Source organism: Diceros bicornis, chromosome 36, assembly GCF_020826845.1.
Source record: "Diceros bicornis minor isolate mBicDic1 chromosome 36, mDicBic1.mat.cur, whole genome shotgun sequence".
Classification (NCBI taxonomy): domain Eukaryota; kingdom Metazoa; phylum Chordata; class Mammalia; order Perissodactyla; family Rhinocerotidae; genus Diceros; species Diceros bicornis.
In genome coordinates, this window is record NC_080775.1 from 17102207 (window position 1) to 17125368 (window position 23162).

Here is a 23162-nt window from a genome sequence, read left to right on the forward strand (position 1 = left end):
ATCTGCTCTCCCATTCCCTGATAACTCGAAATCTCCACTACGGACTTTCACAGGGTAGCTCAAGACTGAGTTGCAGGAGGTGCAGGTACAACGCTGGAGACGGGGAATCATACACACTGGGACATAAATGGTGCCTGCAGGACTGTGCCCTTAGGACGTACACAATCGCATGCTGCAACTTGCATCCTGGGGGCATAGGTTGCCTGGTGTAACTGCTTTAGACCTGGAGCATGGATTATGTTCTAAGTCTTGTGGATGTAGACAAGCACTGAGAAGAATTTTGTGTTTTCTCAGCTTTTAAAACTCTTTGATAGTGGAGCATATTAGAATATATTTAAGATCCTGAAGGAATTGCACTAATAATTTTAGTGGAAGACAGCCTCTGACTGACACTACTGCAAGATCCTGCACTTTATCCAGCCATTAATTTGAGCAGTAGAAGAAAGTGGGGAAGGAAATTTGGGGATTTTAATTTCTATGAACTTTTAATGCAAAAGGGCAATAGACTTTGACTTTGGACATCAATTCTATTCAAATTTAACTTAACAATTTTATTTATTTGTTTATTTTTTGTGAGGAAGATCAGCCCTGAGCTAACATCCATGCCAATCCTCCTCTTTTTGCTGAGGAAGACTGGCCCTGAGCTAACATCGTGCCCATCTTCCTCCACTTTAGGTGGGATGCCGCCACAGCATGGCCTGACAAGCCGTGCGTTGGTGCGCGCCCAGGATCCGAACCCGGGCCGCTAGCAGCGGAGCACGCGCACTTAACGGCTATGCCACGGGGCCGGCCCCTTAACTCAACAATTTTAGACATTAAATTCCTTAGGACTTTATCTTTTAATATTTCCCAGGGAATTTGATAACAGGAGGATTTTTATACTCTTATTTGGAGCATATATCTACATTGCATCTTACAGGATCTTCATGAATTCTTTGATTTTATTGAGGAGTCTCTGTTAGAGTGTGCTAGACAACATGCCTGGGCATAATTTGGGATGGGAAAGAGAATAGAGAGTGATTTTTCAGGTTTGGGGTTGAACTCTGATCCATTTTAGAACCATCTGGGAAAAAAGTTATACTGGTCCCAGTGGTTTCAGGAAGAGCCACAAGAAACAATGATTAGAATCAGCTCTGTAAATGTAGGAATTTTATATTATTATTATTGTATCTCACTGTTCTTTTCCAGTGCTTGGAACAGTGTTTGGAAAGTAGTAGGTGCTCAAATGAACATTCATTGACTGATTGACTGACTGCATGAATGAATAGTAGGAACCACCTCATAAAGATACAGCCCTGAAGCCTTGACAGATTGCTGATCTCCTCCCCAAGACGGACAGCCCCTCCTCCCAGTGGCTGACCACAGACTGAATGGTTAGCCCAGTGGGTTAAGATAGATGTTCTCACTGGGGACAGTACCATCCCCTAGGGAGTGTTTTGCAAAAGTGTGGTGTCTTTGGGTCATCGCAGTAATTTGAGACCATAACTGGCATTCGGTATTTAGAAGCTGCATTGCAGAATCCCATCCTGCAATTCACAGGACAGTTGTACGAAGTGAAGATTTATTCTATGTCCCACATAACTTCTGAATGTTTGCATAATAAAGCTGTTTATAATTACATGACCCCAGAACCTAAATCTATTCCATATATAAACAAAAAAATATTTTTGCAGAGTTTTAATATGCACCAAATCTCCAAGAATGCAATTACTGTGTAAGTTGAGGGAAGACTGTACTTTGTTTTGTTTAGAACTAGTTTTTTTTAGTTTTTCCACCATTTTGGAAATTCATATTGCAGATGGTGATGCTGCTATTGGCATTTAAATTGCAAGTACAGCCCACCTGTATTAGTTTAGATTTATACTTTTACATTCGCTATGATTCCACATAGAAGAAGAATCTGACTACTCTATCACGTGACTGAGCATAGTTGTGTCAGAGCATTTACATATTGAAATCTGCGCTATTTTATATACTTTCCTTTTATGTCTCCTTTTCGTGGCATTTAGTACCTTATATTGATTTTTTGAAATTATGCATATCGGATAGGCTATAGCATAAAACGACTTCGCTTCAGATGGTCAAGGAAGCATTACAAAATATTGGCTATAAAACAGGCATTGAACAGGGTGAGGAGATGCTGGGAAATGTTAGGAAGGAGCCATCTTCTTTCCACTATTTTCATATTTCCCGGCAGAGGAACGTGAGTTAGGGTCATAGTCCTGAGCCCTCTCTGCTGTTTCACTCGCTGCTCACCACAAGTGGAGTGACTTCACTGATGGGCAAATTGATGTCATGAAGCAGGGCAGACACTATGTAGCTCACAGCTCGTCCTTACCTCCTTCTCTTTGGTAGCCAGCCTCATATAGGAAGCACGCTCTTGTGACTTTCCTCCAAAACCCAGCTCAGCCACCCCATCTAGGAAGCCTTTCCTGAACCCCAAATGAAGTCGATCATACCCTCTTCCGCTCTACTTTTCTACGTGGTTCCTATTTATCATCTTTGTCACGTCGTATAATAATTTATAGGCTTACATGTTGGTCTCCTCCACTTTACAGCTCCTTGAGGAACCACATCTTTAACTCTCCACAACTCTAGTGCGGGGCACAATGCCCGGCACATAATCATGCCACACGACTCTTTATGGAATGGATCTGATGTTAATTTCAACCACTCCGTGAAACACACAATTCACTATGTACTGCAGTCATCTTAATAACTTTCCAAATCAACCCTTTCAAAAACAACAGTGATATAATTACAAATGAATAATGGAATTGGCATGTTTTCACTTGTATATCTACCTTCAGAATTGAATTAAATTAGCTTTTCTAAAAAGTGATTTGATTACAACAACTAAGATACAATCTAAAAGGAATCGAATGTCCTATTTATCACAGAATCTCTTTAGTAAAGATACTTCTAGGCTTCACATTCCAAGGACTATTCTTTGATCTGCCAGTTTAGTATAAGCTGGAAAAGTTGCCAACTGAGAGAAACTGCTTTCCCAAGAAGGAAAACAAGAGTAGATCTGAACAGAATTTCTTTAAAAAAAAGACATGTTATTTTGAAGCTAGAAAATAACTCCTTGTTTTTGATATTGCTATTTCTGTCCTAAATGACTTGAGGAAATTCAGAAAATTACTTGTTGTTTTAATGACATTATCAAATCACACTCATAGAAATGGATCTTGAGAATAAATCCAGTCAACCCTCCTCTTAGCAGGATCACACCCAAAACATTGCACGTGAATTTATATTTATAATAATGTATATGTGAATCAATTATTTTTAATTTTTTAAGAAAAGGAGATTTCCACTGCCTTCATGCCCATCTGGAATTACACAAAGGGGGAAAAAAAGAAATAGGTTTGCTTACAAATTATATGTCAGGCACAGTGCTGAACACTCTAGCATACATTATCCTCAAAACAGCCTTGCAAGAGAGATATGATTATGTGTTGTTGTTTTTTCATAGATAAAGTGATGAGGAATAAGGGAGATATGGAAATTTGTTGGGTGGCAAAATTGAGTTTGAGTCCATATTATCTGTCTCTAAAGCTTATTACCTTCCTGTAAAATCTGGGAATCTCTTGAACAGTCTTGAACATCAGCTTTACTGTTGCTCTGGCCATTTTGGTCTCATTTTAGAAAAGAAGAATTCAACTTGAACTGACATTCCTTATTATCTCTAGTCTTTTATGAACTCCCTCTGACCCAGCTTCTGTGCCAAGACTTTATTTAAATGGCTGTCATCCAATCTAATGAATTTTTTCTTCATCTTAACCTTTCTTGGCCTCTAATTTACAATTTAATAGTATTGACCACCCATCCTTGGTAAAAGAGTCTTCTCTCTTGACTTCAGTGATATTACACTATTCCTGGTTTTTACATTTTTTTCGTAACTCGTCTGTTTCTTGTCCTGCCACTTTTGTCCTCGCCAACTGCCTTACTGTGGACATTTCCTGGAATTGAGTGGGAGCGTGGCTTTCCAGCCCTATGCTGTCTCCCTCAAAGAAAGTCTCATTTCTCCTGATTTCAGAAGTGCTCTGTTGTTGTCTCCTCTTTATCAGTGCTGCTGTCTTCTTGCTGGAGCTTCCTTCCACTCCCTGCCCATGGGCAATCCCACCTGTCTACCCGGCTGTCACCCAAACTGAACCAACATCTTACAAACCACGGTCTATTCCTAATAATACCGACATTCTTCTGGTCTTCCTGGCTTGGCACATTTCATAATGAAAATAGAAGACAGTATATCATTAAGTGCTCAAATGTGTGTTCCATGCATGAGTTTTCCTTCTCTTCTCTTAAAAGAAATAATTTCTTTAAAATTTAAGACAATTTTTGAATTAAAAGTTTCTCTTGCACCAGGCTTGTCATCTCCGCCATCTCTGCACCCTCCTTTCCTAATGGTAGCCTCTCCCTGGGGTCCTAACTCCAGACCCGCCCCTTGACAATGCACTCTGAACACTGATTCTAGGTTAGTCTTCCTTAAATACTGCTTCCATCATACCATCCATTAGAAAACCTGCAATCAGTCCTATTTCCAACTGCGTAAAATCTAATTCATTAGTTTGACTTTCAAGATCCTTTGTAATCTGGATATTTCTTCACTTAGGCAATCTTATTTCTTGCTACTCTTTAGTAATATTCTGCTCTAATAAAGACAGCCTCTTCACTCTTTCAAGAACATGCACATTCCAACTTCTATGCCTTTTGTTTTTAATGTTCATCTTGCCTAGAAGCCTTTCTCTCCTGACTTGAATAAGCTTTCTCTCATGCTGTGAAGCCTTCATGTTCACACCAGATTATCATGAACCTTCTTCTCTTTTAAACTTACACGTTGTTTCAAGCCTGTATCCAGTACATTAGTTACCACTTAAATATCGACTATCCTGAACCGCTTATTTTTGATTTGCGTGTGTCATCCATTAATTTCGCAATCAGATTTAAGCTCCTCATGAGCAGAAATCGTGTCATGCCTGTTTCTCCCCTAAGAGTATAGTAGTAAATATTGATTGATGCTACTTAGCCCTTTTAATCTGAATTTACATAGCCTGACAGATACAAAAATTTAATATTCAAGTCATTAAAAATTGAATATAAAAGTTTCTTGATTTACTTTTAATGGGAGTTCAGAACTAAAATATTTTTCACATCTAAAGGTAATATGAGAAGTAAATACATAAACTTTAAAATTAGATAAATTAAGGGGTGATTATTCGCATATAGACATTGTCAGTTATTTTAGAACTTGCCAAAGGTCCTTTGAGTATCTCTTTCCACACAAATCATCTTCCCATAGATCATCTCTTGACAAGGCATGGATGAACAGTGAATCTTAAGGCTAATGTTAGAAGCCACACAAAATCTTTGAGTCATCCATATTAAAGATTAATTTGATCTGAAGACAGAGCATCTGTAATATTATATATCACATCACTGAAGAATAGGTCATTTAAAAAATTAGTAGTACTCACGATTTTCAGGACTTTCTGTGTGGTATAAACTGGAGTACACTATATAAATGTCTGGGATTAGAAAACTCTGTTAAGGAATATAATAGCCTTACCTTTACATAGTCATAAATGCATCTTTGCAAAGTAGTTGCTGCCTCCAGAGCAAATGTATTGAAGGTGAGCTTAATTACTTTGTTTACAGGTGCCGTTATGAACCATACGCAGTTTAAACTCTTGTCGTATCTTCCGTTCTTATCAGAATCAGGAGAGGCAAAGGTATAATTTGAACCTGTCAGATAACCACCACATCCCTGCCGAGGCCCTGCGTTAAAGCAAAGACACATCACTATGTAGACCAAGGAGACTAGATCTTAAATTTTATGTGGGGTGTTTTAAAAATCATATAGTTTCTATCTTCTTTCACACTTTTATAAACATTATCAGATTGTTCACTGGGCTTCAGTGGGCTTATACACCTGCCTTAGCTTGTTCATTACTTACCAACCCTTCAAGCGCCTCCTTCTACTCACGCATAGTTGCCTAGAAAACTGGGTAATCAGATTTGGTTCTACATGCATTTGTAGAACTGTTGATGTGATTGACTGAAGCTTGTTATATCCTTGAAAAATCCAATTTTATACAAAGTTAGGTATTTTGCATACCCAAACTGGTGGAAACTGTGAACACCTTTTGCTTTTCTGTTCTGCTTTGAGGAACACTATCAGCTTATAAACTGAATTTATGAAGAATTGACCCAACACTACAAGAAAATGGGCTCCCAGCAACCTTTTTATTTAACTAGTCTGTTAGAAAGAGACTGAGAGGCATTTAACACTACAGTCTAGTTTATATTGAATCACACTCTATATTCAACTTTTTCTTTTTCAAAAAGAAAGGGAAGCTGAAGAAAAAGAACTTTATTGGAGGAAAAAAGTCTACTTTGAAATAAAAAATTGAAATTCAGAATAAAGATACAAAAGAGAGATAAAGAATATTCTCAAGATGACTAAATGGTCAAGTATTGGAACAAAATCCTCAGAACATAGGACTCAGTTTTGTCCATTCCACAGCCTAAGCTGATGCCTCAAAAATGATGTAAGAGTACATAGAAGAAAGCAAAACTTATTGACAATTTCAAGAGAAACAGTGAGGATGGGTTAAGCTCAAAACAACCCTAGCAAGAATAAGGATTAAATAGGTGCTCAAAGTAGTGTTCATAAAGCTTGCACTCTACACAAATACAGATCATAACTAGTTCTAAAGTTAAATTTCACTGACATTGGCCTTTCATCTATTCGTCTCATTCCATGTATCTGTTAACAGTGAAAGGATTGCTTTCAACATTAGGGGACGCTATGATGTTGGACTTGGAGCTTGGCAGGAAATGTAAACAATGGCAGCCCTGCTCAAATGCAAAGGATATCAGATGCACAGAGTATTTTTCAGTATAGGTGCATTATTTAGTAGGTCAGGCTGCCCTGTCCATAGCTTCTAAGTCAGGTGAAACTATAGATTATTTGCACAGTCAGATGTTTCCTGGAGTTGAAATGCTTCCAAAGGCCTAGTCCCTGATGTAGCCACAGACGGTATCTAGGACAAAGTTATTCTGAACCCAAGGCAATGCACAGTGCTGTACTACACATTGCTAATAATTCTGCTCATATGAAACAGGCCTGCACACTAAAGAAAGAACTGGAGTTTGCACAGCTTTTATTTCAGTGGGGACTAACTGTCACTTAAGCTTATTGACATGCACAGCAGAGAAGAACAATTACTTAGGGTATTCATGAATTGATAAATTTATTTATCTATTAAATATTGTTTTAATATTCAAGGAAATATATTTAGTACTGACGTGGGAAAAGATGAACAATAGTTCAATAGCAGTAATAAGACATAGGTAAATAATGATGATACAATTTAGAAAACGACAAGTGCTATGAAAGTTGTGTTTTGCAAAAAGAGGGAGATTACTTCAGGCTATTAGGATCTGAATGTTCAAGGAAGAAGTGTAATTTGATTTGGGTCTTGAAAGATAAAGAGGACAAGATCATGTAGAAATAGGATCAGTATTGGCAATTCCAGGCTGAAAGAACCTCATAACCAAAGTTAAGTGGACAAGAATTTACATTATATGCATGGGAAAGCATCACTCTGTTTGTGAAAACAATAGAGCACAGGAAGAAGAAGAATGAGAAGTATTAGGAAACAGGATGGGCTGTTCCATAGAAGGCCTCTAATGTCAGATTATAGAATTTGACCTTTAGACTTTCTTCTGTGGATAATGGGGATCCACTTGAAAGGTTCTTGATCAGAGGAGTGGTAGGGTCAGAACGCACTTTCTAGTTGTCTGATCTAAAAATGTATCTGGTAGTAGCATTTGCATGTAAGGGAATGGGACTAGAGTAGATGAGACCGAGTAAAAGGACATTGCCATGGTCTGGGCTGGAGGCAGCAAGGATCGGTGAGGAGTTGGAGGTTTGTATACAGGCTTTGTTCTATTAATACCTCAGCTTCAAAAACTAAATGTTATTTTTAAAAGTTCAAGCTATATACTTTGTCACTATTTGTTTATTAACTGTTACTAATAAATTAACAAGGGCAAAATGACAATTGTACTTGGGCACAGTGAGTGCCATTATACACACTTATTATATAATACTACTACTGCTAATAATAATAATAATAATGTCATAAGTCAGAGACTCCCTCACTCCAGGGAACCCCAGAGCAAGAATCCTAAGTCGTTGGCAAGTCCTGCCATAGATTGAGTGGTAGATTGGATGATTCTTAATTCTTCAGTCCCTCTCTTTGCAGGGCACTAGAATGGACAGAATGTATTTCTCTGTCCACTTGATGTTAGTCTTGGCCATATGACTGGCTTTAGACAATGGAATATTAGCAGTCATGAAGTAGGAAGAGGACTTAAATGGGCTTGTGTTTTTGGCTTGGCCTTTTGTGTTCCCATGATCCACCAAGAGCCCTGAGTAAATGCTGGAGAAAGAGAAAGTGGATCCATATAGAGCAGACCTGCACCCAGCCTGACCTCTAGAGCCAAGTACGGTCAACCTGCAGCCTGGAACGGAGGCAGGCGAACCAGTCTGCAGACCCATAAGTGAGAAAAATAAATGCTCTAGCTGATAAGCCACTGAATTTTGGACGGTTTGTTATGTAGCAGTATTGTGGCAATAGCTGACTAATACACAAACAGCTTGTTTGAGTTATCAAACTGTAATAGAACACCTTGCTTAATTCATAAAATATACGCACAGAATAAAGAAAATGGAGAACTAACATTATCATCAGATAATCCTGGCCAAAATTATCAAATAATTGAAGTAAATATAACATTATATGAGTGCACTTATATGAGTAAATATACTACTGTATGAGTTAGTATTTGACTATAATTGAAGTAAATGTAATATTATTTTATTTAACACCTTCTGGTGTTTGTATGGTACAGAAAGTGGGGTAATTGCTCTAATTCCCCCACTTTAATATTTGAACATTGTACAAGTGCTCTGTGTTTCTGCTCCTCCAATGGCAAAATGGAAATGTAAACATATGTCTTTAGGGAAACATAAAGATGAATATTAACAAAAGGAGTGTTCTTTACCAAAAAGTGCTATTGCCACATTACTATTTCTGTATTTCAACAATAGTAGGATACATGGGAAGAATACGGGAAAACTCTGTGACTCTGAAATAGTTTCATACCTAAGAAAATAATATTTGCTTTACTATATTGATACTTTGAAATTCCTTTTTTTAACTAGTGTAAGATCTCAACCTTGACACATTGCTTAGCATCATAAATCCGTCATCTTCCCCGTTACCGCCCATTCTTCTACCAGCCAGCGAACTCCCATCCATCAGCACCTGCTCCATCAGTCAGGTCGTGTCAGAAGCACTCCGTAATGACACTCCCTGCGCCCGAGAACAAATGCCACTCTAACCTTCTTCCCCAGATTGGAAACACTTCCCATAAAAGAGCCATTTCTTTAGAGAAAGAAAACGTTTGCCTCAAGAAATATGGGAAACATAAACCCATCATCAGCAGTGAGACCTGGGTAGAGATCAACTTAATTAAAAATCAGTAACTGAATCCTACATTATGTCCCTCCAATAATTAAACCTCAGAGTGAGGCTGAAGCCAGAATAAATCTGATAAAGTCAGAAATAGCTATATTATCGCAGAGGAAACATCTTGAAGGCTTCAGTGGAGTCAGATACATTTCTAAATCGTTATCTTGAGAATTGACATTTTTGTGGCTGACATTTCAGCGAGGTCTTCTGGATAGGATCTCTATCCGTCTCTGGACAGTGACTCCTGGGACAGGCGGTGGAGGGCTGGCCATACTCGCAGATAAAGATCAGCCTGACTTGAGGCATTTTCCCGTCCCCAGTGAGCCAGCTGGAACTTTAGGCTCTTGTGGAAGGAAGCACAGGGAAGCAGAACGTAACTGCGTTTGAAGCCGGTGCCTTGGGGAAATGGGAGCACACCACGACAGCTTCCTTTCAACCACACAGGGACCCCCGCTAGAGCTCATAATCCTTTCTTGGAATCAGTCTTACTGTGATTTTCAAAGCTGCGGTATACAACTGCCCTAAAGCAGTGAACCATTTTAAAAATTCAACTAAGTTTCAGATGAACATGTTTTGTCTTTTTCTTTAAAAGTAAATTGGATATTATTCTACTCCCTAACCTCAAACATGTACAATCTTTTAGGGATTATATTTATGCTATGCAAGAAAAAAAAAAATCTTTTTTTTTTTTTTGTGAGGAAGATCAGCCCTGAGCTAACATCCATGCTAATCCTCCTCTTTTTTCTGAGGAAGATTGGCCCTGGGCTAACATCCATGCCCATCTTCCTCCACTTTATATGGGACGCTGCCACAGGATGGCCTGACAAGCGGGGCATCGGTGCGTGTCCGGGATCTGAACCCGGGACGCCAGCAGTGGAAGGCGCACACTTAACCGCTACGCCACGGGGCCGGCCCCAAGGAAAAAAAAAATCTTAATGGCTTTTGCAACATGAGTTGTGTGGGGTTTTTTCACTTGTCTGTTTTTAGTAACTTCACTCAATTTGACTCATTTTAAATATCCTAATTGGAGACCCAGCCTAACTTAACTTAGAATGTGCTATTTAGTCTGGTTAATATTAGGGAAGCATAAAACTAAAATACTAAAAGAAAGTTAACTTACTAAAAGAAAGGTAATTTAAGCAGCTAATCAGTAGCTATAGTGACCAGAAAAAGAGCAATTCAATGCATAAAGAACTTAGGATAAGGAAAATTTTATTTTTTTTTAATTTATTTTATATTATTTAAGTATTACTGAAAACATCTTACGTATGCATCACTAGTCCCAGTGCATTTCATGAGAATCATTCTCGCCAACTTTGAAATTTTAAAAATGATTTATTAAGCAAAATGATATGTTCATATCAGTTGATGCAGGAAAAGGATTTGACAAGATCCAATACACATTCATGATAAAAACTCTCAGCAAACCAGGAATAGAAGGGAATTTTCTCAACTTGATAAAGAGCATCTATAAAAATTCTACAGCTAACATGATACTTACTGGTGAAAAACTAAATGCTTTCCTCACGAGATTAGGCACAAGGCAAGAATATTTTTTCCTTACCACTCTTATTCAGCAGAGTATTGGGAATTCTCACTACTAGTAGGCAAGAAAAAAAATATACATACTGAAAAGGAAGAAATGAAATTGACACTATTTGCAGATGTAAAGAATATGGGTGTAAGAACAATACATAAAAATCAATCATATTTCTATATACTATCAATGAACAAGTGGAAAGTGAAATTAAAAACAAAATTGCTTCAAAGAAAATGTAATACTTAGGTATACACAATGAAACACATATAGGATCTGTGTGCTCAAAATTACAAAATGATGAAGGAAATCAAAGAAGATCCAAATAAATGAAGAGACATATGAGACATAGAAAGACTCAACATAGTAAAGATGTCAGTTATTCCCAAACTGATGCATAGGTATAAGGCAACTCCCATCAAAACCCCAACAAGATTTTTCTGTTGACATAAAGAAAGTTTATTTTAAAATTTATATGGAAAGGCACAGGCTCTCAAATAGCTAAACAATTGTGACAAAGATTAAAATGGGAGAGATCAGTCCACCTGATATTAAGGCTGACTATATAGCTATACTAGTCAAGACGGTGTGTTATTGGTGGAGGGACAGACACAGAAAACAGTGGAACAGAATAGAGAACCCAGAAATAGACCCACACAAATAGGCCCAAACAATTTTCTACAAAGGTGCAGAAGCAATTCAATGGAGGAAGGATAGTCTTTTCAACAAATGGTGCTTGAGCAACTGGACATCCATAGGCAAAAAAATTAACTTCAACCTAAACCTCAGATCTTAAACAAAAATTAGTTCAAAATGGATCCTAGACATAAATGAAAAATGTAAATCATAAAACCTTTTAAGGAATCATAGCAGAAAATCCTTGATGCCTCAGGATAGGCAAAGAGTTCTTAGCCTTGACACCAAAAGCATGATATATAAAAGGAAAAATTGATAAACTGGACTTTATCAAAATTGAAAGCTTTTGTTCTAAGAAAAGCCCTGTTAAGAGGATGTAAGGATGAGCTACAGACGGGGAGAAAATATTTGCAAACCACATACCTGAAAAAGTAGTACTATTGAGAATATACAAAGACTTCTTAAAACCCAATAGTACAAAAACAAATAATCCAATTAGAAAATAGGGAAAAGATAGGAACAGATATTTTACCAAAGAAGAGTTACACGTGACAAAAAAGCACACGAAAATTGTTCACCATTAGAAAAATGCAAATTAAAACCACAATGAGATATTAATACACGCCTATCGGAAAGGCCAAAATTAAAACATATACACACAGAGTGACAGCTCATTATAGAGTACGGCACTCTACAATGGGATGACCAGGGTTCGGGGTCCTAAAGTATAGATAGCTCAGAAAGTACTCTACAGTGACTTGCTAAGCAAAATGATAGAATCCAGAGGACAATGGAGTAGCATCTTGAAGTGCTGAATGAAAACAAACGCCCAACTAGAATTCAAACTAGAGAAAATATCCCACAAAATTTAAGGCAAAATAAAGCCTTTTATGGAAAAACAAAAACCAAGAAAGGTTTTTACCAGATTTGCAATAAATAAAAAAACACTAAAGGGAGTTCTTCAAAAGAAAGAAATTGATCCCATGGGAAGCATAGAAATTCAGGAAGAAAAAAACAACAATGTTAAATATACACAATTACTAATTGCACAAAACAATAGAAATGTTTTATGTGCTTAAAATATATGTAGAATTAAAATAACTGATATTAATAGCACAAAAGACAGGAAATGGCTAAATGGATTTACAAGGTTAGAAGGTCCTTGCACTTATCATGAAGTGGTAAAAAGACTAATTTAAAATTAGATTCTAATGGTTCAAGGATGAATACTGTAATCTCTAAGGTAATCACTAAAAGAAGAGTAACAGAATGTATAAGTAATGATTTTAAAAAGAGAGTAATAAAAACTGATCAATTCAAAAAAGGCAAGAAAGGATAGTTAAAGAAACATAAGAACATGTGGGACAAACAGGATCCAAGATGGTCTATTAAAATTCAATAATGTTAGTAATTTTATGCAAGATAAACACATGAAATTCTCCAACTGAAAGACAAAGCAAAACAAAACCCAAATATATTCTTTGGAATAGAGAAAGGTTGAAAGTGGAGAGGTTGAAAAATATACTACGCAAACATGAGCTGAAAGAAAGCTAGGGAAGCTGTTCTAAATCAGAGCAAGTTGACATTAAGGCAAGAAGCATTTTAAAAGGATACTGAAGAGGGGCCAGCCCGGTGGCGCAAGCGGTTAAGTGCGCGCGCTCCGCTGCGGCGGCCCGGGGTTCGCCGGTTCGGATCCCGGGCGCGCACCGACGCACTGCTTGGTAAGCCATGCTGTGGCGGCGTCCCATATAAAGTGGAGGAAGATGGGCACAGATGTTAGCCCAGGGCCGTCTTCCTCAGCAAAAAAAGAGGAGGATTGGCGGGTGTTAGCTCAGGGCTGATCTCCTCACAAAAAAAAAAAAAAAAAAAAAAAGGATACTGAAGAATAACACAAGTCGATTCCCTAGGAAGATATAATAATTTTAAATGTATATGTGCCACATTACATTTCCTCAAAGTAAAAAAGAACGAAACGCTAGCCCAGACCTTTCTACTGAGCTTCTGATTCTCATATCTGACTACCTACTGAACATTAGCTGATATTTTAAAGGCATCCAATTCTCCATACCAAAACCGAAAATTGTTATTTTCTCCTCTAAAACCTGGTCCTCTCTTGGCAATTTTATTTTTGGATAGTGGTATCACAAGATATTGTCCAGGAACCCCTAGGGTCATCTTTTCTCCTGTTCCCTCACTACCTTGTTCAAAGACCACTGTGTCCTATTGATTCTACGTCTCAAGGATTTCTCCTTTTAACTCCCTTCTCGACTTTCCCATTGCCCCTGCTCTCATCATCCCTTATTAAACTATTGCAATACTTCCCTAATTTTTCCCTGCCAGAAGTGCTGCCTCTATTTCAAAACATCATCCTCACAGGTTCTAGAATGTGCTCTCTAAATTCTAAAACGAATCTAATTAGGTCATAGTACTCTCCAGCTCAAAACAATTACACACAACACACAACACAAGGCCCTCCATGTCTAGCCCCTACTTCTCTCTCCTGTCCCAGCTTCTATTGTTCTCCACGTTATCGCCCAATCTGCAGGTCAGTCTGGAGCCTCTGAAATGGGATGCATCTGTAGCTTTATCTTTTCCATAGAATATCTGTTTTCCTAATGAATGACTTGACCTCCCAAGTTAATACTATTTACAGCCAAAAGTTATTGTGCTAGATGACTGCCAGGGAATGTTTTAGTTTAATCTTCACCACAGCGCTATGGGGTAGTTACTATTAGTGTGCCCATTTTACAGATGAGAAAATCAAGACATAGAGAGGATAAGTAACTGTTCAAGGTCAGACTGGTTGGGATGTACAAGAACTGGGTTTGAACCTAGGGAGTCTAGCTCCACAGCTTACCCTCTTAACCATCACACTATAATTCAGAGTTCACATTCTCTCTGATGCTTTCTCTAACAATCCTGTGGTCTCTTTACTCAATACCAAAGTGCCACAGATCCCTTCTTTTCTGCCTCCACTGTCCTTTGCACATACTTCTGTCAAAAAGCATTTATCATACCAAATTTACAATTATTTGCTGACTCTTCTACTTCAGTGAACTTCTCAAGAATAAGGACTTTGTTGAATTCATCTTTGTATCCTCAAAGAAAAGCTCATTGCCTGCATAGTAAGTAGCTGGTGAATATTGTTGAATAAACAATGAGGGAATGAATAGAAAGTATAAATAGTTCTTATTACATAGATCTTTGCTTTCTAGTCTAAGTTGATAAGGGGCTTTCTTGAAATTAAGGAGATTTCTTGATTTATAAAGTTGTTACTATATTATAAACACATTACATATGTGTGCATGTGTGTGTATGTATATATGTATGTATATATATAAATTTTTTTTGTAACAAAATGACTTTTTGGTCCTATGTATTAAACTGTTTTTAAAGCTAATTTAGTTGACTTTCGTGGTATATTTGATTTTGAAGAAAAAGTTAGCAGAACGACAATAAAAATATCACCAAAAGATTTAAAACACTGCCTAAGGGGTAGTTTTTGAGTAGGAAAATGCTTCTTTAGCTAAACATGTGCAATGATAAATGACGTAAGGTCTGTTACCTAAGAAAATTTAATCTCCAAGTGTTAGATTTCAGTAGGCAGAGAAAATTTAATCACTTGTAAAATTCAGGATACATTAATGTGCAACAACACTATTTAAAAGAAATATAATTTTATTTACTCAACATTGACAATTACAAAATTGAATGTTATCAAAAATTTGAAAATGTTCTCTTTAGAGAAAGCGGGATTAACAGCAATGTGCTATTTAGTGGTCAGAAAATAGGTTGCAGTATGACAGATGTGGAATTCATAAAACCAGACCAGTATCCAATAGCTTTTTAATAATAATTTAAACAAGCATATGGAATTGTTTTGTTGTTCTTGTGTCTATTTTAGGTTGTGCTATTGCTATTCCAACTTCTCTTACTCTGGTGGCTATACTATGTTGTGGAGACAGGCATTACTTTCCCAGCTCTGCTCAAGGCTTAAGTGACCTTGGCAAGTCACTTAGTTTCTTTGTGACTTAGTTCCCCAATTTGTAAACTAAACTATATCGTAAGAATACCAATCAGGGTTATATCATAAAAATAAATGTCCAAATTCCCTCATTTTGTTAGAATCTTGTGGTAAGGAGTTTTACTAAATTGGAGGCCATAATTTGGGGATACAGTTTTTTTTGTTATATATTTATTACCTATATACTCCAATGCAATTATACTCCACGTAGCGATGCTAATTCTTTACCATTATGTCATGAGAGCTGATAAGAGAGATGTGACATTTGTCTTATGGGCTTTTACTGTATATATACACATTATATATAACATATTATATTAATATATATTATATCATAATGTTTAATTATAATATACATATATTATATGTATATAATATATGCATATATATTACATATACATGTATAATACTATTTATAAATATAAATATTATTTATAATATAAATACTATAAATATATAAATATTTTACAAATCATAAATATACTATATATTTGTATAAATATGTACATATATGTTTATATTATAAATAATAAAGCATATTATAAGAAATATAACTATTTTATAATACAAAATTATAATATAAATATTATACATTACAAATATAATATAAATATATAATTATATCAAATTATACTATTCATAAATAGTATATTTTATTAAAATATATTTTTCCTTTCCTTATGGACAGGAGGAAACAGTGACTGCTCTAGTTATGTGCAATATTTATGCAGTAATAGAATATTACCAAATACACTATTCGGGACAAGGTACAATTTGGAATGCTGCTATTAGAAACAGGCAGTGTCAAACAAGAGGATGAAAGTGGAGAAAAAGAGCTCTGTCTACCCCAGAGAGAAAGAAAAAGAAAGTCAGTCATTTCTTGTAATGACTTGCCTCTCAGAAAGCTCACCGCCAGCACCTCTCTTCTTCCCTGGATATGTTGACTGATGGCCACAGGGGCGATGTGGGCTGATTAGGAAAACAGTGAATTTGGGAGACCATCCTATCTGGTTCAAAGCTCGGCTTTACCTCTTACAAACCCTCTGACCGCAGACAAATTACTCAATCTCTTAACTTTTTACTTCCTCCTTTGTAAGGTGGGATGATCCCTGTCTCCTGGGTAGTCGTGAGGATGAGATGAGATAATCCAGGTAAAGCCCCTGGTGTAGATGCTCCTTGACAGGTGGCCATTGTCATTACGCACTGGGACTTCATGACAAGCCTCCACTTGGGAGTGAGCAGAACGTAAAGCTACCACATCAAGCTAACAGATTTTTTCATACACCAGAACAAAGAGAAGAATACAGTCCCACAGCCCTAATAATGTTTTGTTTCTAAACAACTGATTTAAAACCAAATAATTTTTTAAATGTTTATTGTTAACCAGATATGGTTTGCTTTTATGCTCCCGAGAACACTAAATCAAAGCCGGGCCAATCTGAGTAAGGATACCGATTATAATAGAGATTCTATGGTTACAAATAATTTAACCCAAAATGTCCAGCTATCTGAGACAAAATTTTGGTTGCATTTTGAAGAGGGCTGGTGTAGCTTAAAGTTATGAAGAATAATTGCTTCCCAGCTGTTGTTCACTTGGAGGTTTTTCAAAGTGTTATCTTCTAATTGACCATTAACTCACTTTATCACTTAGCCTGGTCTCAACAATACCATCTGGTTTTATTTTCCAGTGACAGCCCTCCTCTTCAAGACCAGGAGCAACAGTCTGGTCATTCCGCGGGGCACACACTCTGATGTTGGAATATATTTTAATAAAAACCTTTCCTTTCTTTTTGCTGATCTGGAATTTTACTCCTATCTACTTGCTTTTGTAAGATTTTAGCAAACTAAGCATTTGTTGGTTTCTTTATGATATTCCCACATTCTCAGCTCAGCAAAAATAAACCCTTTTCAACAAAACCCACAAAGAATAAACTGCAGATAACCTTGTCTTTGGCATCATCTCCCAAGGGAAGTCCAATCACCAGTGAAAGTTACAAGGCTTAACAAGGACATAAACAAGCTTAGTCTACTTTTCTGCAAATGGGTTTACAATTTCAGCTCATCTCATTTTCAGACTCCATCAGAGGGAGTAAATGACATTAAGAGAACAGACAAACAACACTGCTTTCGAGTAATACCCCCATTATTGCCAAACGGAAAGTTATCTGAGCCGTGATTTATAAAATTATTCAAGTTATAATTCAACTATCTTATTGCACTTGTACTTTTAAAAGTAATGTGGTTTGGCAGCTCATACAGGCTGCTAAGAAGCATAGAGACATACACACATCTATATTTAGTGTCATTAAATGTTTTTAAGTTCGTTCATTTACTGTTTAGCTACAGAATTTTAGTTTATTTATTTATTTTTTCCCCCAAAGCCCCAGTAGATAGTTGTATGTCATGGTTGCACATCCTCCTAGTTGCTGTATGTGGGACGGGGCCTCAGCATGGCCGGAGAAGCGGTGTGTCAGTGCGCGCCCGGGATCCAAACCCGGGCCACCAGCAGCAGAGCGCACGCACTTAACCGCTAAGCCACGGGGCCAGCCCGAGCTACAGAATTTTAGAATGCCTCTCAAAGTCCAAACTTAGCACCCAAACTGTGCAACTAAAAAATAACTAGAAGTCAAAGTCTGAATTTGACATGTTGTTATATTTTTCTCTATTTCTTGTGACCATATTTTCCATCTTTGGGGGCCCAGAAGCTCATCAGCTTTCTCTGTCTCCCTTCCCTTCCTTCTCTATCCCCTCTTAGAAGTAAACCCTGTTCAACTTCCTCAACTCCTTCCCACCTCTGCCACCTGTCTTCCTTTAGCATGTTTGAGAGAGATTTCCCAGAAGTTAAGGTAGCAGGTAAAAATCCAGAGACCAGACACACATGACCCAAATGTTGAGTCTGATCCTGTATTCCTAATTCTCTAAGGATGAAAATGATCCAATTTACTACCCTACGTAATAGATGAACTATGTAAACCATGATTGCATTTTGAGAATGAGGTGAATCTAGATATAATATAATGTATACTATATCATATGTATTATATATAATATCATGTAATTATGAAGTAGGCATAAATTATCCACTTATTTTTTAATGCATTCATACAGCCAACTTAATGGAGTAACAGTTACGTGCTAGGCCTCTGCAAGGCCTTAGAATTTAATTAGAATTTAGCTTGTGATTTCAGATTTAAGTCATAAAACGTACTTTAGCGTTTGCTGGTTAGATTTCAGTGCAAAGGGAGTAGGAAAGTACAAGAAATCATTGCACCATGGAGTGGTCCTGCTGATAATAACGACCCCTGCCACCCCCTCCCCCACATTAGAGATAGGGCTACGGAGCCCTGCAGAAATCCAGGACTTCAATACCACTTGCTAATACAAACCGCCTTTCTCTTTGACATCTAAGGTACTTTACAGGAATTATCTGCTTCATCCCCATCACATTCTTAAAAGGCAGAAAGTAGTAATATTTCAAATGGATCTTTTTTAGTGGATAAAACTTGAGCTCGGAAATATTATAGGACTTTCTAAAGCATCTCACCAGGCAAGGACGTAATGAAGCAATTGGGTCTTGGCCACCTCCTTCCTGGTCTACACCTCTTCCCATTTGGGCGTGATTCCACCTTTGGGGACCATGATTCACTTTGTCCTTGTTAAACATGAGCTTTGGTATTTTTGCCTTTGTGTCATAGCAAATGCTGTGAGTCTCACCTCAATGCCACCTGACTCTCTCCCATAGGGCAAATACCCAGCATGAAGGAAGTGGCCCTCATTTTCAGCACGTGGGCCGTGGGCAACAGGAGGCTGAGAGCTTTAGTCATGTGTCCAGGGTCTAACAGCCTCAGGTGAAGTGAACCTCTGGTCACTGACTTCTCCTTGTCCCTGATATTGCCATCTTCTCCAAGGTGACGGCCTTGTCCTTCTAGGACATGTCATCCTCAAGGGGTCACTCTTCACTCTCTCCTTGGCAACTCACTGATCCAAATGCCTACAAACCTCATGCCCAATTGGGCCAAGTTCAGTTTTTGACCCTGACACTTTGCTCAAGTGTTATAGAACACATTACTTAAGAAAACAAATGAAATGACTATGGTACTACACAGTAAATTAATGTACTTTAAATCCCCAATCTAATCCTGTATCTAGAAGTTTGGTGTCTAATGCGATGAGCATGTCAAATGGAGGCTTTGGTGGTTCAAAAACACATTTGCAAGTCCAAAATGCTTCCTCAGTGACACAGTCATAGCTGAAGCATACCCTGGCGGTAAAGGAGGGGCAGAAACTCAACCAGCAGAAGTTAATAGAATAAAGCGTCCTTATAAGTATCTATTTTGCACTATGGAGCATGCCCATTTCAGCCAAATCCACAGGATGGATGGCTTTTTAAACTTGATGGGATCACAGACACCATTGACAATCAGATGAAAGCTATGCACTCTCTCGAGAAAAATGCTCAGATGTGCAGATGATTCCAGGGCTTCACAGATCCCCAAGGCCCAGTCTGATCACTTTGCTGGTTATCACTCATTTGGGATCAATTATTCATGTAGTGCTGGAGAGCATGGGGAAACCGGGGAGGCAGATTTACTTTGCTGATAGAGATCAGCTCCTAGGAAGTGCCCGCGTTGCTTTCCCTTACATTATATCCCACGCAGGTGACCCTTTGACAGCAGAAGTTCTCACTACACATTTAGTAATTAGCAACAAACTAGAGGATATTTCCCCCACATCTGTTCTGACCCATTAGCAATACAAATATAACAAATGCACAAGAAGTTTACCTAATAATCCCATAATTATATGAACCAGCTCTTTACTGACTTCTGAAAAATTAAAGCAGACGTATATAAAATATCCCCAAGTGTGTAATCTAAACAGCAAATTTGCAAAACTCTGGTGTTTTAATCAAGATAACTAAACTGTGCTGTCCCAGATTAAGTGGTCTCGTCTTCACAGCGATTATTTACTCTGTGAAGATACTGTCTTCCAGGTTGAACCGACAGCCTTGGAAACGAAAGTCCACACAGCTGCTCTCCCTGTCTTCACAGCAAACGCAGGGTAGTTTGAAATGGATGAGATGGAGGTGCCAGTTGCACCCTGTGGGCCAAATCTAGGCTTTTTATCCAGATCTGTAACTAAAAGATTCTATAAACCCTAGAATTCAATCTATTCTTATTGTTCCTCCCCTTCCTCTCACCACAAACAACAGAAGACAAACAAAACTAAACTAAAACATTACGCAGAATGATCAGTAAACTTACATGGGTGGTCTCGAAAGCTTTATCACAGCATACAATACAAAATTACAACACAGGTTTTCAGTAAACAATTACCATTAAGCATTACTCAAAATTACTTCTAACTATTTCCAAGTGGCCGATGGTGTTTATGCAGATGAAAAAAGAGGGGAAAGTCATCATCACGAAATGCAGCAGTAGAGTGATGCTGGCAAGTACTGCAATTCTATTTCTGCTCTCTGCACTTAAGCCTTCTGTCTAACTGTGACCAGACGAAAACAGGAATCGACTGACAGTGTCCAATGCTTGTGGATGAACAGGCCCTCTGACAGTGTAAGACTTCCTTCTGTGCTGCTTTAGTTCAGTAAAATCACAATAAATCCAAAAATGTCTTCTATGTAGCTCAGAAACACGTAATGATTTAATGAGGCGAAGGAACACGGGCTAACTTTGGAACTCATGCAGATAACAACTGTGTGAAGTGTTTTAAGACTATTTCAACGGTCATGTGAGAATACATTAAGGCAAAGAAAAACAACTTGAAAGCAGATAGCAAGAGCAAATGCAAATATACGCCATTCGATTCTAAATTCTGTGCTACAGGCAAGAATACATGAGTTCTTTTGCGCAAAAAATCTCCAAAGGAAAATTAATTTTTCTTTCAAAATAGCCTTCTGTGTTTTGTATGCCACTTCACTCAGGCAGTTCTATTAAGGCAATACTCTGTGTCTGCCCGTGAGATTGCTTCAAGTTATTGTTGATACAGCTAAGTAGGGTGGGTGGCAAAGTGATTTTCTGACACAATTTTTGTTATGATACCTGAGGTTTATTGTGAAGCCCTCAAAACACAAATGGCTAATTGCTTCCCTCAAGAAATGCATAAAAAAATAACATGCCAAATGCAAAGACGTTTAAGGGAAGTTCTGCTTTGTATCAGAGGGATGAAGGTTATCCACAGGGGTGAAGAGAAAGGAAGAGTTTGGACTGGGAGTCAGGATTCTTTTTTTTTTAAGAGCACTTTTTTTTTTTTTTTTTTTGCTGAGCAAGATTCTCCCTGAGCTAACATCTGTTGCCAATCTCCTCCTCACTTTTTTTTCCCTCCCCAAAGCCCCAGTACTTAGTTGTATATTCTAGTTATAAATCCTTCTGGTTCTTCTATGTGATCTGCCGCCACAGCAAGGCTACTAACAGACGAGTGGTGTGGCTCTGCGCCCGGCAACTGAACCCGGGGCTGCTGAAGCAGAGCATGCCAAACTTTAACCACTAGGTCATCAGGGCTGGCTCTCAGGATTCCTTTTTGTGTGTGTGTGAGGAAGATCAGCACTGAGCTAACATCCGATGCCAATCCTCCTCTTTTTGCTGAGGAAGATTGGCCCTGGGCTAACATCTGTGCCCATCTTCCTCTACTTTATAGGGGACGCCGCCACAGCATGGTTTGACAAGCAGCGCATCGGTGCGCGCCCAGGATCCGGGCCCGTGAACCCTGGGCCGCCGCAGCAGAGGGCACGCACTTAACAGCTATGCCACCGGGCCAGCCCCTCAGGATTCTTATTGTAGAAAACTTTCCAGGTCTATCTGAGTTTTCACAGAATATGTGATTTGTTTGGTGAGCTCTTTGGTTTCAGAACACTAATCACATCTCTATTCAACTGGAAGAATCGAAACACAGTCTAAGATATAAATTATCTTAGACTGTGCCATTGATGCCATGACTATAGATAAACAGAGAACTGATTAACTATCTTACATTTTAAATGATTCAAAGTTCTGAGTTAATTTTACAGAGATAATTACTTCTCACGTGCAGTGGGAATAAACTGAGATGCTGTTTTTGATTTATCCTCACACCTAGCTTTTCCTTTCACCTCTAGATGACCCCCGACCACTATCTCCAGCCCAAATTGCTTCTCAAGTTTCAACTTCCTCCTATAGTTCTCCATTTAGATATCTCATAGCCCCCAATGCAAAATGCTCCAAATCTATAATATTTCTTCGCTAAATCTCAGCCTCCTAAGGCACCATCATCCAACAAGTTACTGGTAAGAAGTCATCCTTAATGCATGTCCTCATGTAATGCATCATCAGGTTCTAAACCCTGTACTTCCAGTATATTCTACCTTCTGAATATCTCTGAGATTTCTTCTCTTCCTTCTGTTTTCATTCCCACTATGTTAGTT

The 23162-nt window shown here is 38.0% G+C and overlaps 1 protein-coding gene across 1 annotated transcript in view; it reads right to left on the minus strand.

Annotated features, from left to right (window-relative positions):
- The window catches only part of CUBN (cubilin), a 258176-nt gene that overhangs the window by 17114 nt on the left and 217900 nt on the right, over window positions 1-23162 (minus strand). The window contains exon 60 of the mRNA XM_058532490.1: window positions 5573-5781. Within this exon, the coding sequence (XP_058388473.1) occupies window positions 5573-5781 (209 nt within the window). The remainder of the gene's footprint in view (window positions 1-5572; window positions 5782-23162) is intronic.